Source organism: Myxine glutinosa, chromosome 3 (assembly GCF_964187855.1).
Source record: "Myxine glutinosa chromosome 3, kmMyxGlut1.1, whole genome shotgun sequence".
Taxonomy (NCBI): domain Eukaryota; kingdom Metazoa; phylum Chordata; class Myxini; order Myxiniformes; family Myxinidae; genus Myxine; species Myxine glutinosa.
This window is the reverse complement of record NC_136263.1, coordinates 10,316,166-10,333,502: the sequence shown is the minus strand read 5'-3', so window position 1 is coordinate 10,333,502 and position 17,337 is coordinate 10,316,166. Positions and strand designations below refer to the sequence as shown.

Sequence of the window (17,337 nt, the reverse complement as noted above, 5' to 3'; positions counted from 1 at the left end):
AAAACTATCAGCAGTTCACTGCAATTATTCATAATTCTTATATATTTACCTGATGCTCTGATCGAGTTGAACAAGAGCTCAAGATGATCCTGGCTAAAGCGATATGTCAGCACATATCGCTGTGTGTGCAGAAGCTTGGGGACCATCAAGGACAGCGTTTCAATGTTGATAATGAAACCCATGATCGATAAGTACCTGTAAAAGTTATGTATTAGTAGGGAACACTTTAGTCAAATAGAACATTGCAGCCTCTAAATTTTCAACCTATTATTTTCTACCTCTAAATTTTCTACCTATAATTTAATTTGTCGATATAATATTTAATTTTAGAAATCTTCCTTGGAGATTTATACATACCCTGTGCAATACAAACACGTACAGCGGCCATGATTAGGTAGTTTGTCATTTTTAGAAAGCAGCAAATGCAGATCAAATATCAGAACAGTTGCAAATTCTGTGAACTGGTAAAGAAAAGTTAGAACGCTTTATGGTAACACAATAAACAACACAAAATTTTCAAAAAAACAATGAAGAACACAAAATTTCAAGTTTTGCAATCTTGATAAGCAAAAGAAACCAAACCTTTTTGTGCGAAAAAGTGGAGTGCCATCTTCTCTTGCCATTGACAACAGATAATCTTTTGCTTCCTTGAAAAAGGAAAGCGTATCTTCCCAATTATCAGCAGACAATGGCGCTTTGTACCCCTTGCCCATGGGGCTCCTACTATTCATGATGTCAAACAGACGGTCAATCACCAAACACAAAAAGTTCAATCTTAACAAACTGTTTCATACCCACATTAATCTAATTCATACCATCAAAATGTAGGTCTATATAAATTCCCTGGATGAATTGCACAGTCGGCAGACATTCTTGGAAGTCTTTATAGCCGGATTCCTTCATGAACTGAAGAGCAACTGCAACCGACCTACTTAGAGTTTGGGCAGCCAATGAAACTTTCATTTTTTGATTATGAAAGTTGATGTGCTTCGCTGTGATTTTATTAGCAGCATGCAGGCCCTCCGCCTCTTGAATTTCGTTCAGACGCTTGATGAATGACCAGCTGATCATGATGGGTCCGTCATTGCTCACCAGGGGTGAGTACACTTCGAACATATTCCTTGTTACCTTCAACATATGGCATGCATCCATCATAACATAAATGGGCTGCCCCGTTGCTGGATGTGGGAAGAATGTTCGCAGATCACCAGTGAGCTTCAGTTGACAACCAAGCCTTGAGCACATGCTCAAATTTGAAGCATGTCCAATGTCCATCCATGGTAAGACACACTACTCTGATTCCCCTATCGTGGAGAGCTTGTAAAACATGCCGAACCAGGACTGCCTGAGATTCTTGTGTTAAAGTCCCAGAAAGCTGGTACTCTATTTGCCGACCTCGGAAGGATGACAGGCTGAGTCAATCCCCCTGGCGTTAATTCAGCGATCGACAGGGATTCGAACCCAGGATCCTAGGATCCCAAGCCGGCACCCTAACCGCTAAGCCAACACCAGGTTGGAGTACTGTGAGTTATTGATTGAGGAGATATTGGTGGTACCATCATAGGAATTGTATGGTTTATGATGTGCAAGTGAGAGTTTCCTTGTACTTGCGTTAAGTGTTATTATTGTGTGAGTTTGGAACACAATAATTTGTTTTGTATCAATCGCTTGATGTGGTTCTAGCATTGGTCATTGGGACACACACATAATAACACATCTTTCTGCCGTGACTCCTTTCGAGGCTCAGAGGTACACCGTGGCCGTGGTTTAGGGAGGGAGTACGTAACACAAGAAACTTAGTAAATGAACACACACCCAATGTTCTTGAGACCTGCCTATAGATCGACTGTAATCTATACACCCCAAAGAGGAATGCACCCTCCTGCCCCTCCCAGAGTCTGCAGGTGTACTAGTCATACTAAAATATGCCATTTCGTGTCTGTCTGATGAATTTTTGACCCCAATACATTCTGTCGTTACTTATCCAATCTCAACCAAACTTCACAGGATGACGAAGGGTTACGCAATGAAGGTTGTAGCACATTCATTTGCCCCCCTCCCCAAGAGGGTTTTCTCCCCCGAAGTGGGTTTTCCCTGCCATTGGCGTCAATTGAGTTGCGTGTTGATGTGTATATCGATGTTAAGTTAGCTTTATGGTGGCGTTTTTCAAGGCCGCTTCCAATAACAAAACTAATGATAATAGCATAATTTTAATGTTATTACAAAACAATATTAATACCATTAATATCCCACCTCCCAAAGGTGTTTTTCCTCATTGAACAAACGTAGAGTCAACGTTTATAAATAGCTTATCATGGTGTTTCCGTGGGAGCAACGGTCCAACTGCCTCTACTAGAGGTACAACAAATAGAGGTGAAACAAATAAACCACAAACACACATGATTAGCTTTTTAAACAGTTGCTAATGCTGTTTATAACACAAAAAAAAAAAATTTGGAGGAATCCCGACATCCATGAGGGAAGTTTTACTTCCAGAACTGAGCGAAGATCTACTGTACTCTATATACCCCACAAGGGTTGGGTTAATAACATGACCCTTCCTGCCACTAACATGGCGTTTTTCATGGAGGCCTTTTGAAACTCGCTCCTGCTGTTTAACATGAAATTGAAAGGGAGGAAGCCCGGGTAGTGCTCATTTACCAAGCAGCTAGCTGGCGCTTGCCAAGCCAGGCGTTCCTTAATGGTTTTGAATGGAGTGCTTGCTCGAATGCTTAAACCACTTGGCGATATCTCCACAAGAAACTTGGTAAATGATCACACACCCTGGTACTCAATTTCTTAAGACCCGACCATAGATCGACTGTAATGTATATACCCCAAAGAGGAATGGCCTTTCCTGCCCCTCCCGTAGTGAGCGGGTGTACTGGTTTTCCAAAAAAAAAAAAAAAGATGAAAAGTGTGAAAGATGAAAAGTTAAGTCCTGGTGAAAAAGGTTTGGGTGCCCTAGAAGTATTAGCAGAAGACAGGAAGAGACTGTCAGATGAAGAGAACATCAGTGCTATTATTCGTATCATTGAGGCTCTTTTATTTGTCGTGGTAATGGCTCTCAAATTGTATACCATTGGCTTTGCGATACATCCTTCACAAAAAAGAAAAGATTTTGCGCCTTCAGAGAGTCGAGAAAGCCCAAGATGATTGAAGGATGTTTGTAAGATCTGAAAAAGCAACAGGATTTGAAATCTGACCAATGATTTGAAATCTGTCGTGGGACCATTGTATTATCTGTCAAGAGTACAAGAAAGAGGTGCAGAAAAAGTGTTGACCTTCAACATAAATCAAACTATCATGAATTTCACCAAGTTTGACTACACACTGGGAGCATTAATTGCCAATGTCAGTGACGTGATATCACTCTTCCTATTTTATACGCCTCAAAAGATGAGCAGATACAGAAATGAAGAAATTGGCCGTACTGGAGTTTCCAAACTTTCCTTCATTGTTTCTCAATAACTTCGATGTACAGCTCATCACTGCAAGGTATTATTGCCTCTTGGGTTTATTAACTTACTATTATTAGTCATGCTGTTATTATAAATATTAATTTTTGTATTATTTCAATCATTCTAAGAACAAGGAAAGCTTATGTGTGTTTCGTTACATTTGTTTCAGGTCATTCAAATTTCTGGCATCTGGGGGCAGTTTGAGAACCTTACAGCAGAAGCAGGTGCTGAGATTCCAATTTCGTTCATCACCGAGCAAGCAACCTTCAAGGAGAAACTAGAATCTGCTCTCTATTGTTGCGGTTTTGGGAAACCGCTGAGAAGTAATGGTAACCACCATACAGGTCCCTTAGAATAGCTATTTTATAACAGAACATTATCTGAGCTCCTTCCCCTTGTTTCATGTTAGTATATTGTTACGGACACGGCTTAAGATGTTATGATGGGCCGAGCGGAATGGCCGCCGTGTTCGCCCAGTTTACCCGATTCTTCCCCAACTCACCCGATTCCACCCGACGTTGACCAAGTCGCGCTTCTTAATTTCGCTCACCCCTTCTTCCACTTCTTCTAATTTCTGCTTCACCTCCTTCATCTCCTCGTGCGCCCCCTTAAGTTCTTCCTCTAACTCCACCTTATTTTTTTCTATGTGCTCCCGCACCTCCCGCTCTTTAACCTCCATCACCTCTACCACCTTGTTCATTTTCCTCGTCAGGTCCTCATGTACCGTCTGACACTCTTTTTTAATTACCCCTACGTCCTTTTTCATCTCCTTCTGTGTCGATTTTAAACCCTCTATTACCGCTGTGTTCTTCTTTACCTGGGCCCCCAACTCCTTTTGTCCCACTGTCAGTTGTTCTACTCCCAGCGTCAACTCCTCTATACCACCTTGCAATTTTACAGTCCCCTTTCTCACCTCCTTCTCCATGCGCTCCTTACAGTGCCTCACCTCCTCGCGCACTCCTCCGACCTCCTCACTCACACCTCTTCTGATCTCCTCTCCCATCACTTGCATCTCCTGCCCAGATGCCACCCTCATCTGCTCCATTTCCTCCCTGTGAGCATCCAATTTAGTTTCTACCCCCATTCTGACCCCCTCTATCTGCTGCCCCATTTTTTTAACTTCCCTTTCCGCTTGGTCCCTCATGTCCCTCAATTTGCCTTCCATACTGTTTTCTAACCCCTCTAACCCCTTTTGCATCCCTTCCATTTGATTCTCTTGAGCGGCCATTCTGTTTTCTACCCCCGTTAACCCATGTTTCACCCCTTCTATTTGATTCTCTTGAGCGGCCATTCTGTTTTCTACCCCCATTAACCCATTCTTTACCTCTTTTATCCCATTGTCTAACGCCTCACCGGTACCCCTCGCTTCGTCCCTCATTACCCCCAATTGCTCACTCTCTCTGAGCATCCATCCGGTTCCCCATTACCCCCATCATTCTGCTTTCCATTTCTTCGCTATTCTTGTCCATAAGGGCCTTCATTTGTATAAAAAAAAGGTTCAAATCCACCAACGGCGCTGCTACGGTCGCGGCAAAATTTGGTGCCGCTACCCCCACGTGCGCGAGGACGCCACTTTGCGCGCCTGAAGCCTCGTGCGCGAGGACGCCATTTTGCGAACCTGCCGCCCTCACTGCTTCGCTCTCCTCTTGTCCCTCAATTTGGTCCTGGATCGACCCTGCCTCACTCTCCTCTACCGGAACCTAGCCGTCTTGATCTGCCATAGCGCGACTTTCAAAATTCGGGTTTTTATTTGAAAACAAAACAAATTTCACACTGCTTGTAATTTTGAGCGCGTTAAGCGCGCTTTGGGTCCAATCTCACTCCTCGACACCAATTGTTACGGACACGGCTTAAGATGTTATGATGGGCCGAGCGGAATGGCCGCCGTGTTCGCACAGTTTACCCGATTCTTCCCCAACTCACCCGATTCCACCCGACGTTGACCAAGTCGCGCTATGCTAAATCAATGAAGGAAAGGACACAACGGCTGGGATAAATGAAACGACACAAGGGGTACAGTTCTCAAGACCTCCGGAGGAGGATATAATTGGTGGTGGAGAAAAGGGGTAGATTACAAGGTAAGAGGTAAAGCACAGAAGAGATAGGCACTTAGACACAATCTTATCTATCCCAGACAGACCACAGACAAACGGAACAAGACTGACTTACACAGGGATTGATGGCAGGGAAGGACAGGCAGTCGATAGCACAAGGTGCACCTTGGCTCAGGGGCAGAATCAAACACGGTCCGGTCCAGAGATGCGGGGAGGTATTGCAGCGCTCGGAGGTGGCGTCCTTCTCTCTCCAAGCTGAGGGCGCCTCTGACGTCACCTCCCTCTTCCTGCGCATGCTCAGCGGGGAGTGACACGCCCTCGGCTCGTTGGCTCCGCCCCAGATGGGATCGGTCCGCCGCTTCTATTGGGTGCGGGGGGTTACCGGGCTCCGCCCTTGACGAGGAGCTGACAGCGAGCCCCTACTTGGTAACCCCGTCGAGCACATGCTCGATGGCGGCTCGTTGGAAAGGCTTGGTGCCCTTTCAACACCCCCTACCAACCAAGCCGGAGTGAGGACGCCCACTCCCCGCGCCGCCGCCGCTGTTGTTGTTGTTGTTGTTGAACCGTGAGGAAGAGCTGCGGGGAGGTATTGGGAGGTCCTAAACTTCCTAACGGTGCCATACAATCACATTCTGGTGCAACGAAGAGTCAGAATTAATGGAAACGAGTCCTTAACTGACATAGACTAAGAATAACTAGCAAGATGTCCTATAGTTGTCTACGTGAGATGCGGTGGACCTGGATGCGACATTAATAGGGGGAAATAGGGGAAGGTCGGGTCTACAGAGTGTTGTTTACAGAAAATGGGACTAGGGAATGGGGAATTGGGGATAGTTCGGAAGTACTGAGGAAATAGGGGAATATTTACAAGCGGATATGGATGGATGCCAATCCTATATCCGCAACAATATATTTATGCGTTTGGGAGGGAAAGACAGGCCCTCCACTGATAAGGGATAATTAGCCAGGCAGATGCACCAACATTGCATCCACAGTTATTGATTCAAAGTCTTGAAGCACATAAGACAGACTGAAGACCATTGGGATATGCACCAGGTAAAAGTCCCTTTGAGAGGGCTTGTGGTGGGCAAGTGACACTCCACCAATCAGGGCCTGAGGAACTTTGAGGGATCTTCTGGCGGCGGAGTGGCAAACTCGACCAATCGGGAGCCCGGAAAACACCCTTCTCCCCACCCCCCAACCTCGGCGAGGGCTGGACAAAAGTTCTTGCACACGTGCATTACTCTCTCTTGGCCTTGGACTTTGATACCTCTGCACGTGTGCATGACTCTCGGCCAGACCCTCTCACAGACCTCTGTGCATGAGTTGGACTCTTTCTGCACATGCCGGCTTACCTGCCCGTGTTCGTGCTGGGGATCGCCTTTGCCTGCTTGTGTTGGGGACTGACGTTTTCCGGCCTGGTACTCGTTGGTGAGGTCCAGACAAAGGTTGTCACGAGGAGAAGCTATCGCACGATGGACCAATTGGCGTTCGTAGTTACTGATTCGCAACCTGCCGAAGTACGAAGTTATTCGTGTGCGGCAGCCTCAGGTCCGGTAAGTTCGGGAGGGAACGGAGGCTAACCCCTTGTAGTAGACCCCGAACCCCGGGCCGTAACAATATATCAGTTTGTCGATCTGTTATGCAGTCCTGTGCCAGAGCATTCTGATACATCACCAGGGGAGGGTTATGCAGCACATCACCTGGAGAAAGGCATGGAGCAGTTCCATAACTTATCACATGCATGTCCATACCATCTCCATTTGGCAGGAGTAAGGATGAACCGCAGGTATGACCACCAGAGCCAGTCAAATGAGTACTCTCTGGGGATGAAGATTTGGTTCTTCAATCCCCGGAGGAGGAAGGGTCAGCCAATGGATCCCGAAAAGGATGACATGGCAAATAGAGACGGGGTGAGAATGAGTAGTGCACGAAGTTAGATTAGCAATGCAAAATAACACGGTGATTGCATAGTTTAGTTGGTAACACAAGATAGTTAGAGGGATAATAGTCAGTTAGGGTGTGTTGTCACCATCTCTGTAAAGCAGTCCAGAGGGATGAGTGTGGGTAACAGTGGCCGAGAGGTGAATGAATGGTGGTGTGAAGGAATGATTGGAGAGGGAATGAGTCCTGACCAAGCAAACCATGGGGTAAGTAAATTATAGTCAGTGAGATCCAGATAAATTGCTATGGAAGTCGTTCTGTGGTCGGTACTGTTGGTAGGAAATTTTTTTTATTGCAAAAATGTATTGGTAGGCTGGGAGTGTGGCTCATCAGAAGTAGATTGTTGTTGTGAAGGGCACCCGAGGCGCTGGGAGTGCACTGGCCTGGAATATGCCATGGGAACGTGAGGGGGGTGGATCCAGATTTGTGGGCCCAGTTACCCAGTGAAAGAGGACCCGAGGCACGACGTGCCAGGGAGTGTACATGGGGGGGGGGGGGGGGGTGGGGGGAAGTCAGAGGGGACTGCCACAGAATTAATCTTGGAGCAGAAAAGCTCGCTCATGGTCTCAGTGGCTCCAGGATGCATAGGCAGTTGGGTCAGCCTGCGATGGAGCCACACTTCCCAGCCAAAAAAGTGTAGAGGCACAGAAGGGAAATTAGAAGGCATGATCTCAAATTGATAGAGCATGAACATGTATCGGTTGATAGAACTACATCGAAGAACTATCAGTAGGTTAGGTTGATAGAACTATCGGTTAAAGTAGAGACAATTTTGCGAGTCTCGAAGAAAGATCAGTAAATTATTTTCAAAAGTTAGGTGAATTATAAATGTTTTGCCTTCACAACATCCAGCAACTGAAATGATTTCTGGCTGCTGGATTCACTGGCACAGTAAAGTCAAGGACCTGCAAACATGGCTCGGTCCTTCGCTAAGGTTCTGTGCAAGTGCAAAATTCCTCTCGTGAGTTAGTTAGCACATAGCGGGGATCCTATGAGATTGCAAAACTGCACTTGGCAATATAGCTTAGGAGAGAAGCAATGACAGAATAGAGACGGACAGGGATAGAAAGGGGAAGTGTAATTGTTGGAATAGGTTAGTGGGGTAGGTTAGATTATGGCGGGAGCTGGCCACCTGATCTGCCAGCACCACCACCCCTATCTGGGAGGCAAGTACAGCATTAGTGCCCGTAGGCTATACTTTGCCCGTTTGCTTTGTCACCTTGCCATGCCTGAAGGCATAGGCACCACCATGAAGTTCTCTCCCACAGGCACAACCTCATGCGGAAATACTTCTCACAATCATGTGTATTATGCTTGTTTCCAGCAAAATAACACATATTTGCCAAGAAACCTTTTTTGTGCAAAATCAATCTTGTTTGCCAAATAGAAGCAGTTTTGACACATAAGTGCACGTTTTTTTGGTTGCAAGTCGCTATTCTCATGCAGGAACGTGTGTGTTTCATCAAATAGCACGTATTATGCTTGTTTCCAGCAAAATAACACATATTTGGCAAGAAACCTTTTTCATGCAAAACCAATCTTGTTTGCCAAATAGAAGCAGTTTTGACACAAAAGTGCAAGTTTTTTTTGGTTGCAAGTTGCTACTCTCATGCAGAAATGGGTATGTGTTTCATAAAATAGTGTGTATTATGCTTGTTTCCAGCAAAATAACATATATTTGACAAGAAACCTTTTTCACGCAAAACCAATCTTGTTTGCCAAATAGAAGCAGTTTTGACACAAAAGTGCAACTTTTTTTTGGTTGCAAGTCGCTACTTTCATGCAGGAACGTGTGTGTTTCATCAAATATTGTGTATTATCCATGTTTCCAGCAAAATAACACATTTCACAAGAAGCCTTTTTAGTTCAAAATCAATCTTGTTTGCCAAATAGAAGCAGTTTTCACACAAAAGTGCACGTTCTTTTTTGGTTGCAAGTCGCTATTCTCATGCAGGAACGTGTGTGTTAGGGTTAGGGTTAGTTGTTAGGGTTGCTAGGGTTAGGGTAGGGTTGTTAGGGTAGTTGTTAGGGTTAGGGTTGTTAGGGTTATGGTTAACACGAAGACAACTGCAGTTCTTCTCCTATTTACCAGCTCAATCAGGCAATGAAACCCTTCTTTCTCTACACACCGCAGCTCTATAATTTTTGTCTCATTTGAAGCGGGTTGTTGCGTTCCAGTGTGAACATGCCCAAAATCAGACTAGAGTCGAAAACAGAATTCAAATCGGCGTTGAAATAAGCCCGGGAGAGCTGTTTGTGTAACTCGGACCCAGAGGTGGAGTGTGGTTGTTATGGTAACCCACAATCGTATTTTTAAATTGACTCGTTTAAATTATCTGATTTTCAAAAAATATATATATATACCACGCGGTGCAGGCACCCAACTTTAGCGGTAAAAGTGGAAACAGAAATTAGATTCCGTTTAATATGGGGTCGTGCACGTTGGGACAAAATCGTCCACAACTGTTCGGTCATGCCACGTGACGTCATAACGTCATCACGTTGAAAGTTCAAAACACCTTCCAGATATAGACTTATATTTTGAATAACTTGGTGATTTTTCGTCTGATTTTAGCCAAATAAAGGTTACCATTGGTTGAAAATACCCCTCTTAGTGTTAGGGTTTGTCTTAGTGTTAGGGTTTGTCTTAGTGGTAGTGGTTAGTGTAAGGGTTTTTTTTGGGGGGGTTTTTATTTTTTGGGATACAACATCGAGGCTCGTGAAAGAGCTAATATTAATCACACAAAAATCAACCGATACATAAAACACAAAATAAGGGGAGCGGAACACAAGATGGGGAGAGAGGGGGAAGGCCACAAACACAACATTCGAGAGCAAGACACCGAGAGAAATGTGGGAGGGGGATGGCTTGGGAGGAGGTGGTAGAGGTTTCAAACATATCAACACTGCAAGGACTTCCAGGAAAGAAGTTGGAATTTCAAAAAAAAGAAGTGTATCTGGGGTGAAAATTAGCAGGGGTAGAAAAGATCAAGGTTTTGGATGGGGGAAGATAAGAGATGGTGGTGAACAGCTATTTTAAAGACCTGGAGGGAGGAGTGGGATTGAAGAGAGTGAGGGAGTTTGTTCCAGAAGTGGGAGAAAAGGGGAATGAAAGAGTGAAGATGAGCAGAGAGCCTAGATTTTGGCAGTTTATCCATAAGAGGGTTGCTGGCAGATATTGTGCGACCTCTCGGAATATTAGGGGGACAGAGCACAGAGAGAGCTGGGGGAGCAAGGCCAGAGAGGAGCCGGTAGAAGACAGAAAGACCACCAACCTGCCTGCGTTGAGTCTTAGTGTTCGGGTTTGTCTTAGTGTTAGGGTTTGTCTTAGTGTTAGGGTTTGTCTTAGTGTTAGGGTTTGTCTTAGTGTTAGGGTTTGTCTTAGTGTTAGTCTTCGTGTTAGGGTTAGTCTTAGTGTTAATCTTAGTGTTAGGGTTAGTCTTAGTGTTTGGGTTGGTCTTAGGGTTAGTGTTAGTTGTTCGTAATGCCACGGATGCGCGGGAATTGTTTATTTATTTATTTTTTTGTTTTTTTTGTTCTTTGTTGTTTGCTCTCCCTGGCTGGCAAGGATGCCAAGAATGCCAAGGATGCCATGTTAGTGTGAAGGGAGTGACCGAATTTATTACAGAGGGGGAACAGAAAAGAGGAACGAAAGGGTGAATGTGAGCAGAGAATCTTGATTCTGGCAGTTTCAACATTCAAGAAGTGTTGCTGGCACATGTTGTGTGACCTGAAGGAATATTTGTGGAGACAGACCGGAGACAGACACCTGCAGTCGCTAGGCCGCACAGGAGTGTGTGGAACACAACAAACACCACCAACTTGCATGTAGAACACAACAAACACCACCAACTTGTGTGCGGCGGGTGACCGAAAGGCCCTCAGCGTCAGGTTCATATCAACACATCACAATGAATTATAATTGAAAGCTTGCTTTTCATCAGTCAAAAGGCGAGCTACGTGTTGGCAGCAGCAGCAGCCCTGATGGGAGAGCAGTCGGTATTCCATTGAGCTGTGGGTGAAGCTGACTTTTATGTGTTGAGGATGTCGGGTGTGCCAAGGAAGGACTTCGCACGACGGAAGACAGCCATTCGGCGAATGGTTTAGGAGGCCAGTTTGCTGATGTGCTTTTCCAACCAAATATCATGGCACATGGTGGAAAGCAAAATCTTGAGTAACACAACTTCTTGCAGATGATTGTTGACAAAGTTGATGATGCCATGGTTGCCCACACCGTCTTTTTGGACAAACACCATGAGAGTGTGACATTTGTCAGCATTGAAAGACATGTTACACTTGTTTGAACAATCTGCGATTTTGTCCATGTTTGCAGAGATTGAGGAGTCTGCTGGCTGCCGATTTGAGCGATGAGGTATGCCGCATCAGAGATGGGTTGGAGTCATCGGCAAAGACATAGAGAGGATTTTTCAGAGAGTCGTAGATATCATTTCTGAACACCAGAAAAAGCACACAGCCCAGAACACTGCTTTGAGGAAGTGCAGGCTGAACAGGAAAGCGACACGAGACAAAAATCCTGCTTGCGACCAGAGACCAAGTGCACAAGGCATGCGTCGAGTTTGCATGGATATGTTAAGAGGAGACTTTGGTGAGCAGGACGCTGTGGTACACCGTATACAAGGCACGTTATATGTCAAGGAGACAAATCTCATTTCCTGTTTGCCATTGACGACCTTCATTCATATTGTTGAGGGAGCAGAGAAGCACAATGGCCAGCGTACAACACACAGGTCTGAAGGAAAATTGCTGATAGATGAAGCCATTGTACAATATAGTCGAAATGAAATTAGAGTCTTTCCGGGACATTGTCTGAAGTTTGCCCCCCCCCACCCCCCTGAGTTAGAACAAGTGGTTTGGCCCATGGGTATAAAGCCTGTGATTGGCTGTGGGCAAGGAAGGGACCAGGAAGTTGATTCACAGAGCGGCAGAGTGGCAGAGCGGCAAAGCAGCAGAGTGTTTTGTTGGAGGGCTCGTGGCGGGGTGGCTTTTCGTGTGTTGTAGAGTTTCAGGTGCAATCTGTCCACCTGAAGGTTGTGCCGGATCAACCCCTGCAGGTGCCTCTTTATCTGAAGGTTGACATTGATCAGTCTTGCTGCCGTACCGTTACTGTTGGGGCCCAGCACTGGGCATGAATTGGGGCCTACTCCTGTCTGCCTGGGGGCCTATTGTGGGGCCTGCCTTGAATGCCGTGCTGAATTGAAATGTCGCTGCAGCACCTCCCGTTTGGATGCCCAACGTGGCCTTGAGTTGATACGGGAGGATACAGTAACGCTCACGTCCTCATCGTGTGGGTCTCTTCTCTCTCCTGACATCTTCAGGACTACCGGGCTGTAGGTCTTCCCTCGAGACTGACTGGATTCCGAGGGGTTCCCTCAGGTCGCGCCGGTCCTTTTTTATGAGCAGCATCCTGCAGGCCTGGCTGCCTACTGTTTCTCTGTCATGCTGGCCTAATGTGGTTTTCTCCTCTCGTCTTCCTGAGTTGTTTTCTCTGTTTATGTATAGGAATGGATGTTGATTGTTGTAACCTATAAATAAAGCTGGTTTGATCGAATTCTTGCCTCGATGTGCTTCAGGCCGTAACACGACACGAGGATGAGGCAGCCTTTCATATCCGGTATTGGATGGAATTTTGCTCGACTTGAACTGACCTTGATTTGACTTGTGTTGTCTTCGACTTGACTTTTGATTTGACGAGAGTTACTCTTGACTTGACTTGATTTGAGCCTTGGTTGTTGTGTCGTCACACATTACTGTCGAATTTTGAACCGATACCTCATTTTTGCATTGCAACAATGGGCCACCATTCGCACTTTCGTGCAAATCCATGGCTTCTGGAGGAATCTACGACCTGGCAACACCAAGGTAACACACCATTTATTCACGACCGCATGGAACTTTGCAAATTACAGGTACTATCTGTGGAGAACAGCGATTTGTGGCCAGTGTTTGAAATACTGAGGAATACACGTACACCGGAAATGTGTGACAACTGTTGTTTATTCTTGAAACTTGTAATGGTGATTTATTAGGTTTATTTCAAAAAAAGGAAAGGGGCACTCATCTATTGTGCGTCGGATCGGTGAGTTTTCTTATTCGTTGTCTACAGTTGGCTGTTTTCTGATTGTGCAACACGCCGTCAGGTGTTCCTCGTCATCGCGGATGATGTGGTGGCGGTGCTGAGTGGCGCATGAGAGGCACATGTAGTGTGCCACATTCCTCACTTGGTTTTAGTCGATGTTGTTTGTCACCTAGTCGTATGAAAGACAAGGGTAGCATGAAATGATTTGCCAATGGGGACCTTTGCAGACGGAAGGATGAAAAGCTTTTTGCAGTATACATGTTAGTAACGATTGACGTTGACAATAGGGAAAGGGAAATTGTGCATGCATGTGAGAGTAGTGGGTTGATATGGTGTATGAGTAATTGTGTAACACAACGTATTGTACTTACGTGTGTGGCAATGGACGTACAAATTGCACCTGCCGTCAAAGTCGTCTTCATTCCCAGGGATTGCGATCCTGCCGTCAACAGGTTGGACATATTTTTGCATGGGTTTCCACTGCTATTGAAAAAGAAGGTCTGTTCTTCTTGGTCTCTGAATCCTGGTAGCTTGTGCCTGATGTTTGCAAAGGTGCACATCAATTTGTAGTCTTGCATGCTCAATGTGACCGTCGCCCTGCCCAAGTGGGCAGCGGTTTTGTGTTCCGGAACCTACAAATGAAATATTGTAAAGGATCATGTCGGTAGTGCAGCAGACTTCTTAAGACGTGCTTGGGTGATGTGTGCGTGAGAGGGGTAGTTGATTGTTGAGGGGGTGTTGATTTGTTGTGCATTGTTAGAAATTTTGAACAAATTTTAGGTGCCTTGATTTGCAAGGAAAGTGCCGTGACATTGCAAAATGTGAAAGTGAAAGTGTCATTGCAATAACAATGTCCTGTGCATACGGTTCAGTTTGTTTGGGTGATAAAACGCAGTTCGCCTTCACGCGGTATGCTTGCGTGGATGAACCGTGTTGGGCCTTTGCTTGTGGCGTTCTGGAAGTTGTCCAGGTTTATGTTCGTTATGACACCTTTTCTGCGGCCGTTTTTAATAAGCAGACGGGCACATAACAGTCCGATTAGCTGGACAACGTTGTGTGCCGATTTTTGTTTTGGGTTTACCCTGATTTCTGCTGACAAAATTTAAAAAATGAAAGGATAGCGTCAGCAACAACAATGTGTCGTGTTAGGGTTAGCCTGACATTGTTGGTTGTCGTCGTCGTCCATGCAACTTGTAGGAGGAATAAGTGAGTCTTCATAAATGCTTGGGGAAATGCCATTTAACACAAATGAGCAAGTGAAACAATAAAACCAGTAATCAATAAAAGCAAAAGCAATGAAACCACCAAATGAACCAATTGCTATTGCTGTTATCATTTGTACCATTATTGTTATTATTAATCTTAATGTTATTGTTAGGGTTATCGTTATTGTTTGTGTTATTGTTATTGTCATGGTTGGGGTTATTAGGGTTGTTGTTGTTGTTGTTGCTGGTGTGAGTGATTGTCGTCATGTGCATCATATATTTTGGCCAATGTGCATGGCATGTTCATGAGGGGTTGCAAATGCGAGGGACCTGCATCAGGTGAGTTGTTCACGGGTGCTACGTTGTCAATGATGCCGTATGTCATACTTACGAGCGCATTTTGGTCGTTTCTTTCAAGAAAGGCATTGAACTGCCTATGTCGTGTTTGCCCGCCAAATGGCGCAGGAACAGGCATACATTGGCAATGGTGGTCTTGGTGTTCTCTCGGTTTTTGGCGTTGGAAAAGGTGCCACACATATAACGCATGTATTCTTTCAATAGTTGCACTGTAAATACGTACGCAATAATTCATTGCATATAACGATGACAACCAAGGCAGGATAAATGTAATTGCTGTTGCATTTGCTGATGGTTTACTTAGTCAGGTGGAGGTTGAGCGGTGGCGTGCTTGTCAGCGTACCATTTCTCAATTTGTTTCATCCTTCCGTCTGTCAGTGTACTTATCATTGATATAGGTAGGGAGGTGTTGCTGCTCTTTTAGCTGTAGTATTAGATGACGGGCAGGCTGCATGGCTTTGTCCTGATAACGAAACGTGAAAGCGACGTGGTCAATTGAGTTGTTAAACACCGTGTCAACAACATGGAAATGCCACAAAGGGTGCAGCACGCGGCGCGCAGGCTAGAGCGCGCAGCACAGCCCATGGACGTCGCAGGACATAGGACACTGGCGTCGGACAGCACGTTGTCAGCACATGTGCGAGCACATAGAATATAGCACAGTGTGCATGCCTGTCGGAGGACATAGCGCCGAGGATGGTGTGCCGAGGACGCTAGCGTAACTCCACCTCCACTCAAAGACTGCTCACCATCTTGCTTCCGTCCAAGGACTATTTTGTGGCCATGGCCAACCTGCTGTCAGACAACACCAGAAGCAAAAAAACAATTTTTCCCAGATTATATATATATATATTTTCATTTGGAACGCACATGGTCATGCATGTACAGGTAAAAGTTGAAGTTAAAGTATTAGTACACCCGCAGACTCCAGGAGGGGCAGGAAGGATCATTCCTCTTTGGGGTATATAGATTAAAGTCGATCTATGGTCTGGTCTCAAACATTGGGTGTGTTCATTTACCACGTTTCTTGTAGAGAGATCGCCAAGTGGTTTAAGCATTCGAGCAAGCACACCATTCAAAACCCTCAATGAATGGCTGGCTTGGCAAGCGCTAGCTAGCTGCTTGGTAAAGGAGCACACCCCGGGTTTCCTCCCTTTCAGTTTCGTGTTAAACAGAAGGAGCAAGTTTCAAAAGTTCACTACGAAAAACGCCACGTTAGTGCCAGGAAGGGTCATGTTATTAACCCAACACTTATGGGGTACCTAGAGTGTTATGTATTATTGCATGGGATTAACCGGAAGTGCGGTCATAAAAGAGGCGGAGACATAATGCATGGCAGAGAAAGCTGGCCTGACTCTGGGACTGGGTGCTTGTTTTTCACGGCTGCGCAATAAAAGACCGATGGTGCACTCAAACTGCCTTCCCAGCTTGATACATTACAGTAGATTACATTACAGTAGATCTTCACTCAGTTCTCAAAGTAAAACTTACCTCACGCATGTCAGGATTCCTCCAAATTTCTTCATTTAGTGTTATAAATAGCATTAGCGACTGTTTAAAAAGCTAATCATATGTATTTGTGGTTCATAATATTCATTACTGTTCTTTACTTCTGGTAGAGGCCGTTGCTCCCACAAAAACGCCATGATAAGCTATTTATACGTTGACTCACCGGAAAAAACCCTTGGGGAAGTGGGATATTATTGGTATTAATATTGTTTTGCAATAACATTAATATTACGCTATTATCGTTAGTTTTGTTATTAGAAGCAGCCTTGGAAAAATGCCACGACAAAGCTAACTTAATATGGCTATACACCTCAACACGCAACCTATTGACGGCAATGGCGGGGGAAACCCCCTTTGGGAGGAGGGCAAATGAATGTGCTACAACCTTCATTTTGTAACCCTTGGTCATCCTGTCAAGTTTGGTTGAGATTGGATAAGTAACGACAGAATGTATTGGCGTCAAAAATTCATCAGACAGACAAATGGCATATTTTAGTACGATTAGAATACGCGACTCAGTGAGAGAATGAGTCGCAGTAATTACACAACACATTAGGTTTTCTTATTTTTCTTTAAGGGGACATGAATATGAATGGTTTTCCTGTACAATTATTGCACGACAGAGCAGTCCTCCACCTCTACTCTACAATCAGTGGAGTAGTTGTTTGCAGTGAAGTGGGGACACTGAAGTCCCTAAAAGCCTCAGGTGA

General features: G+C 45.1%; 1 protein-coding gene and 1 long non-coding RNA gene across 5 annotated transcripts in view; both read right to left on the bottom strand.

Moving 5' to 3' along the window:
• The window catches only part of LOC137423813 (uncharacterized), a 60,919-nt gene extending 59,560 nt beyond the window's left edge, over positions 1–1,359 (bottom strand). For all 3 annotated transcript variants that reach the window (XR_013622780.1, XR_013622781.1, XR_013622782.1), the window contains exon 1: positions 50–1,359. This is a non-coding gene — a long non-coding RNA (uncharacterized LOC137423813). The remainder of the gene's footprint in view (positions 1–49) is intronic.
• A 12,141-nt stretch (positions 1,360–13,500) lies between these two features.
• On the bottom strand, positions 13,501–15,906 carry LOC137423814 (uncharacterized). 2 transcript variants are annotated; one of them, XR_013622705.1, is made up of 4 exons: positions 15,419–15,906; positions 15,153–15,327; positions 13,928–14,188; positions 13,501–13,725 (listed from the first exon to the last, which is right to left on the bottom strand). XR_013622705.1 is itself a non-coding variant. In XM_078773494.1 (4 exons), exons 1-4 carry the CDS (start codon positions 15,506–15,508, stop codon positions 13,705–13,707), a joined length of 504 nt encoding a protein of 167 aa, XP_078629620.1. In that variant the 5' UTR covers positions 15,509–15,906; the 3' UTR covers positions 13,501–13,704. The 2 variants fall into 2 exon arrangements, 1 of the variants encoding a protein (XP_078629620.1); XM_078773494.1 differs by having other exon boundaries at positions 15,462–15,906.
• Between the last annotated feature and the right edge of the window lie 1,431 nt (positions 15,907–17,337).

Excerpts from the sequence above, each read along its gene's own strand:
- LOC137423814 (XM_078773494.1), bottom strand. The coding sequence starts at position 15,508 with ATGATAAGTACACTGACAGACGGAAGGATGAAACAAATTGAGAAATG. Across the intron at positions 15,328-15,461 it reads ATGAAACAAATTGAGAAATG|TGCAACTATTGAAAGAATAC; the intron begins GTACGCTGACAA and ends ACGTATTTACAG. Across the intron at positions 14,189-15,152 it reads GAAACGACCAAAATGCGCTC|GTTCCGGAACACAAAACCGC; the intron begins GTAAGTATGACA and ends TTTCATTTGTAG.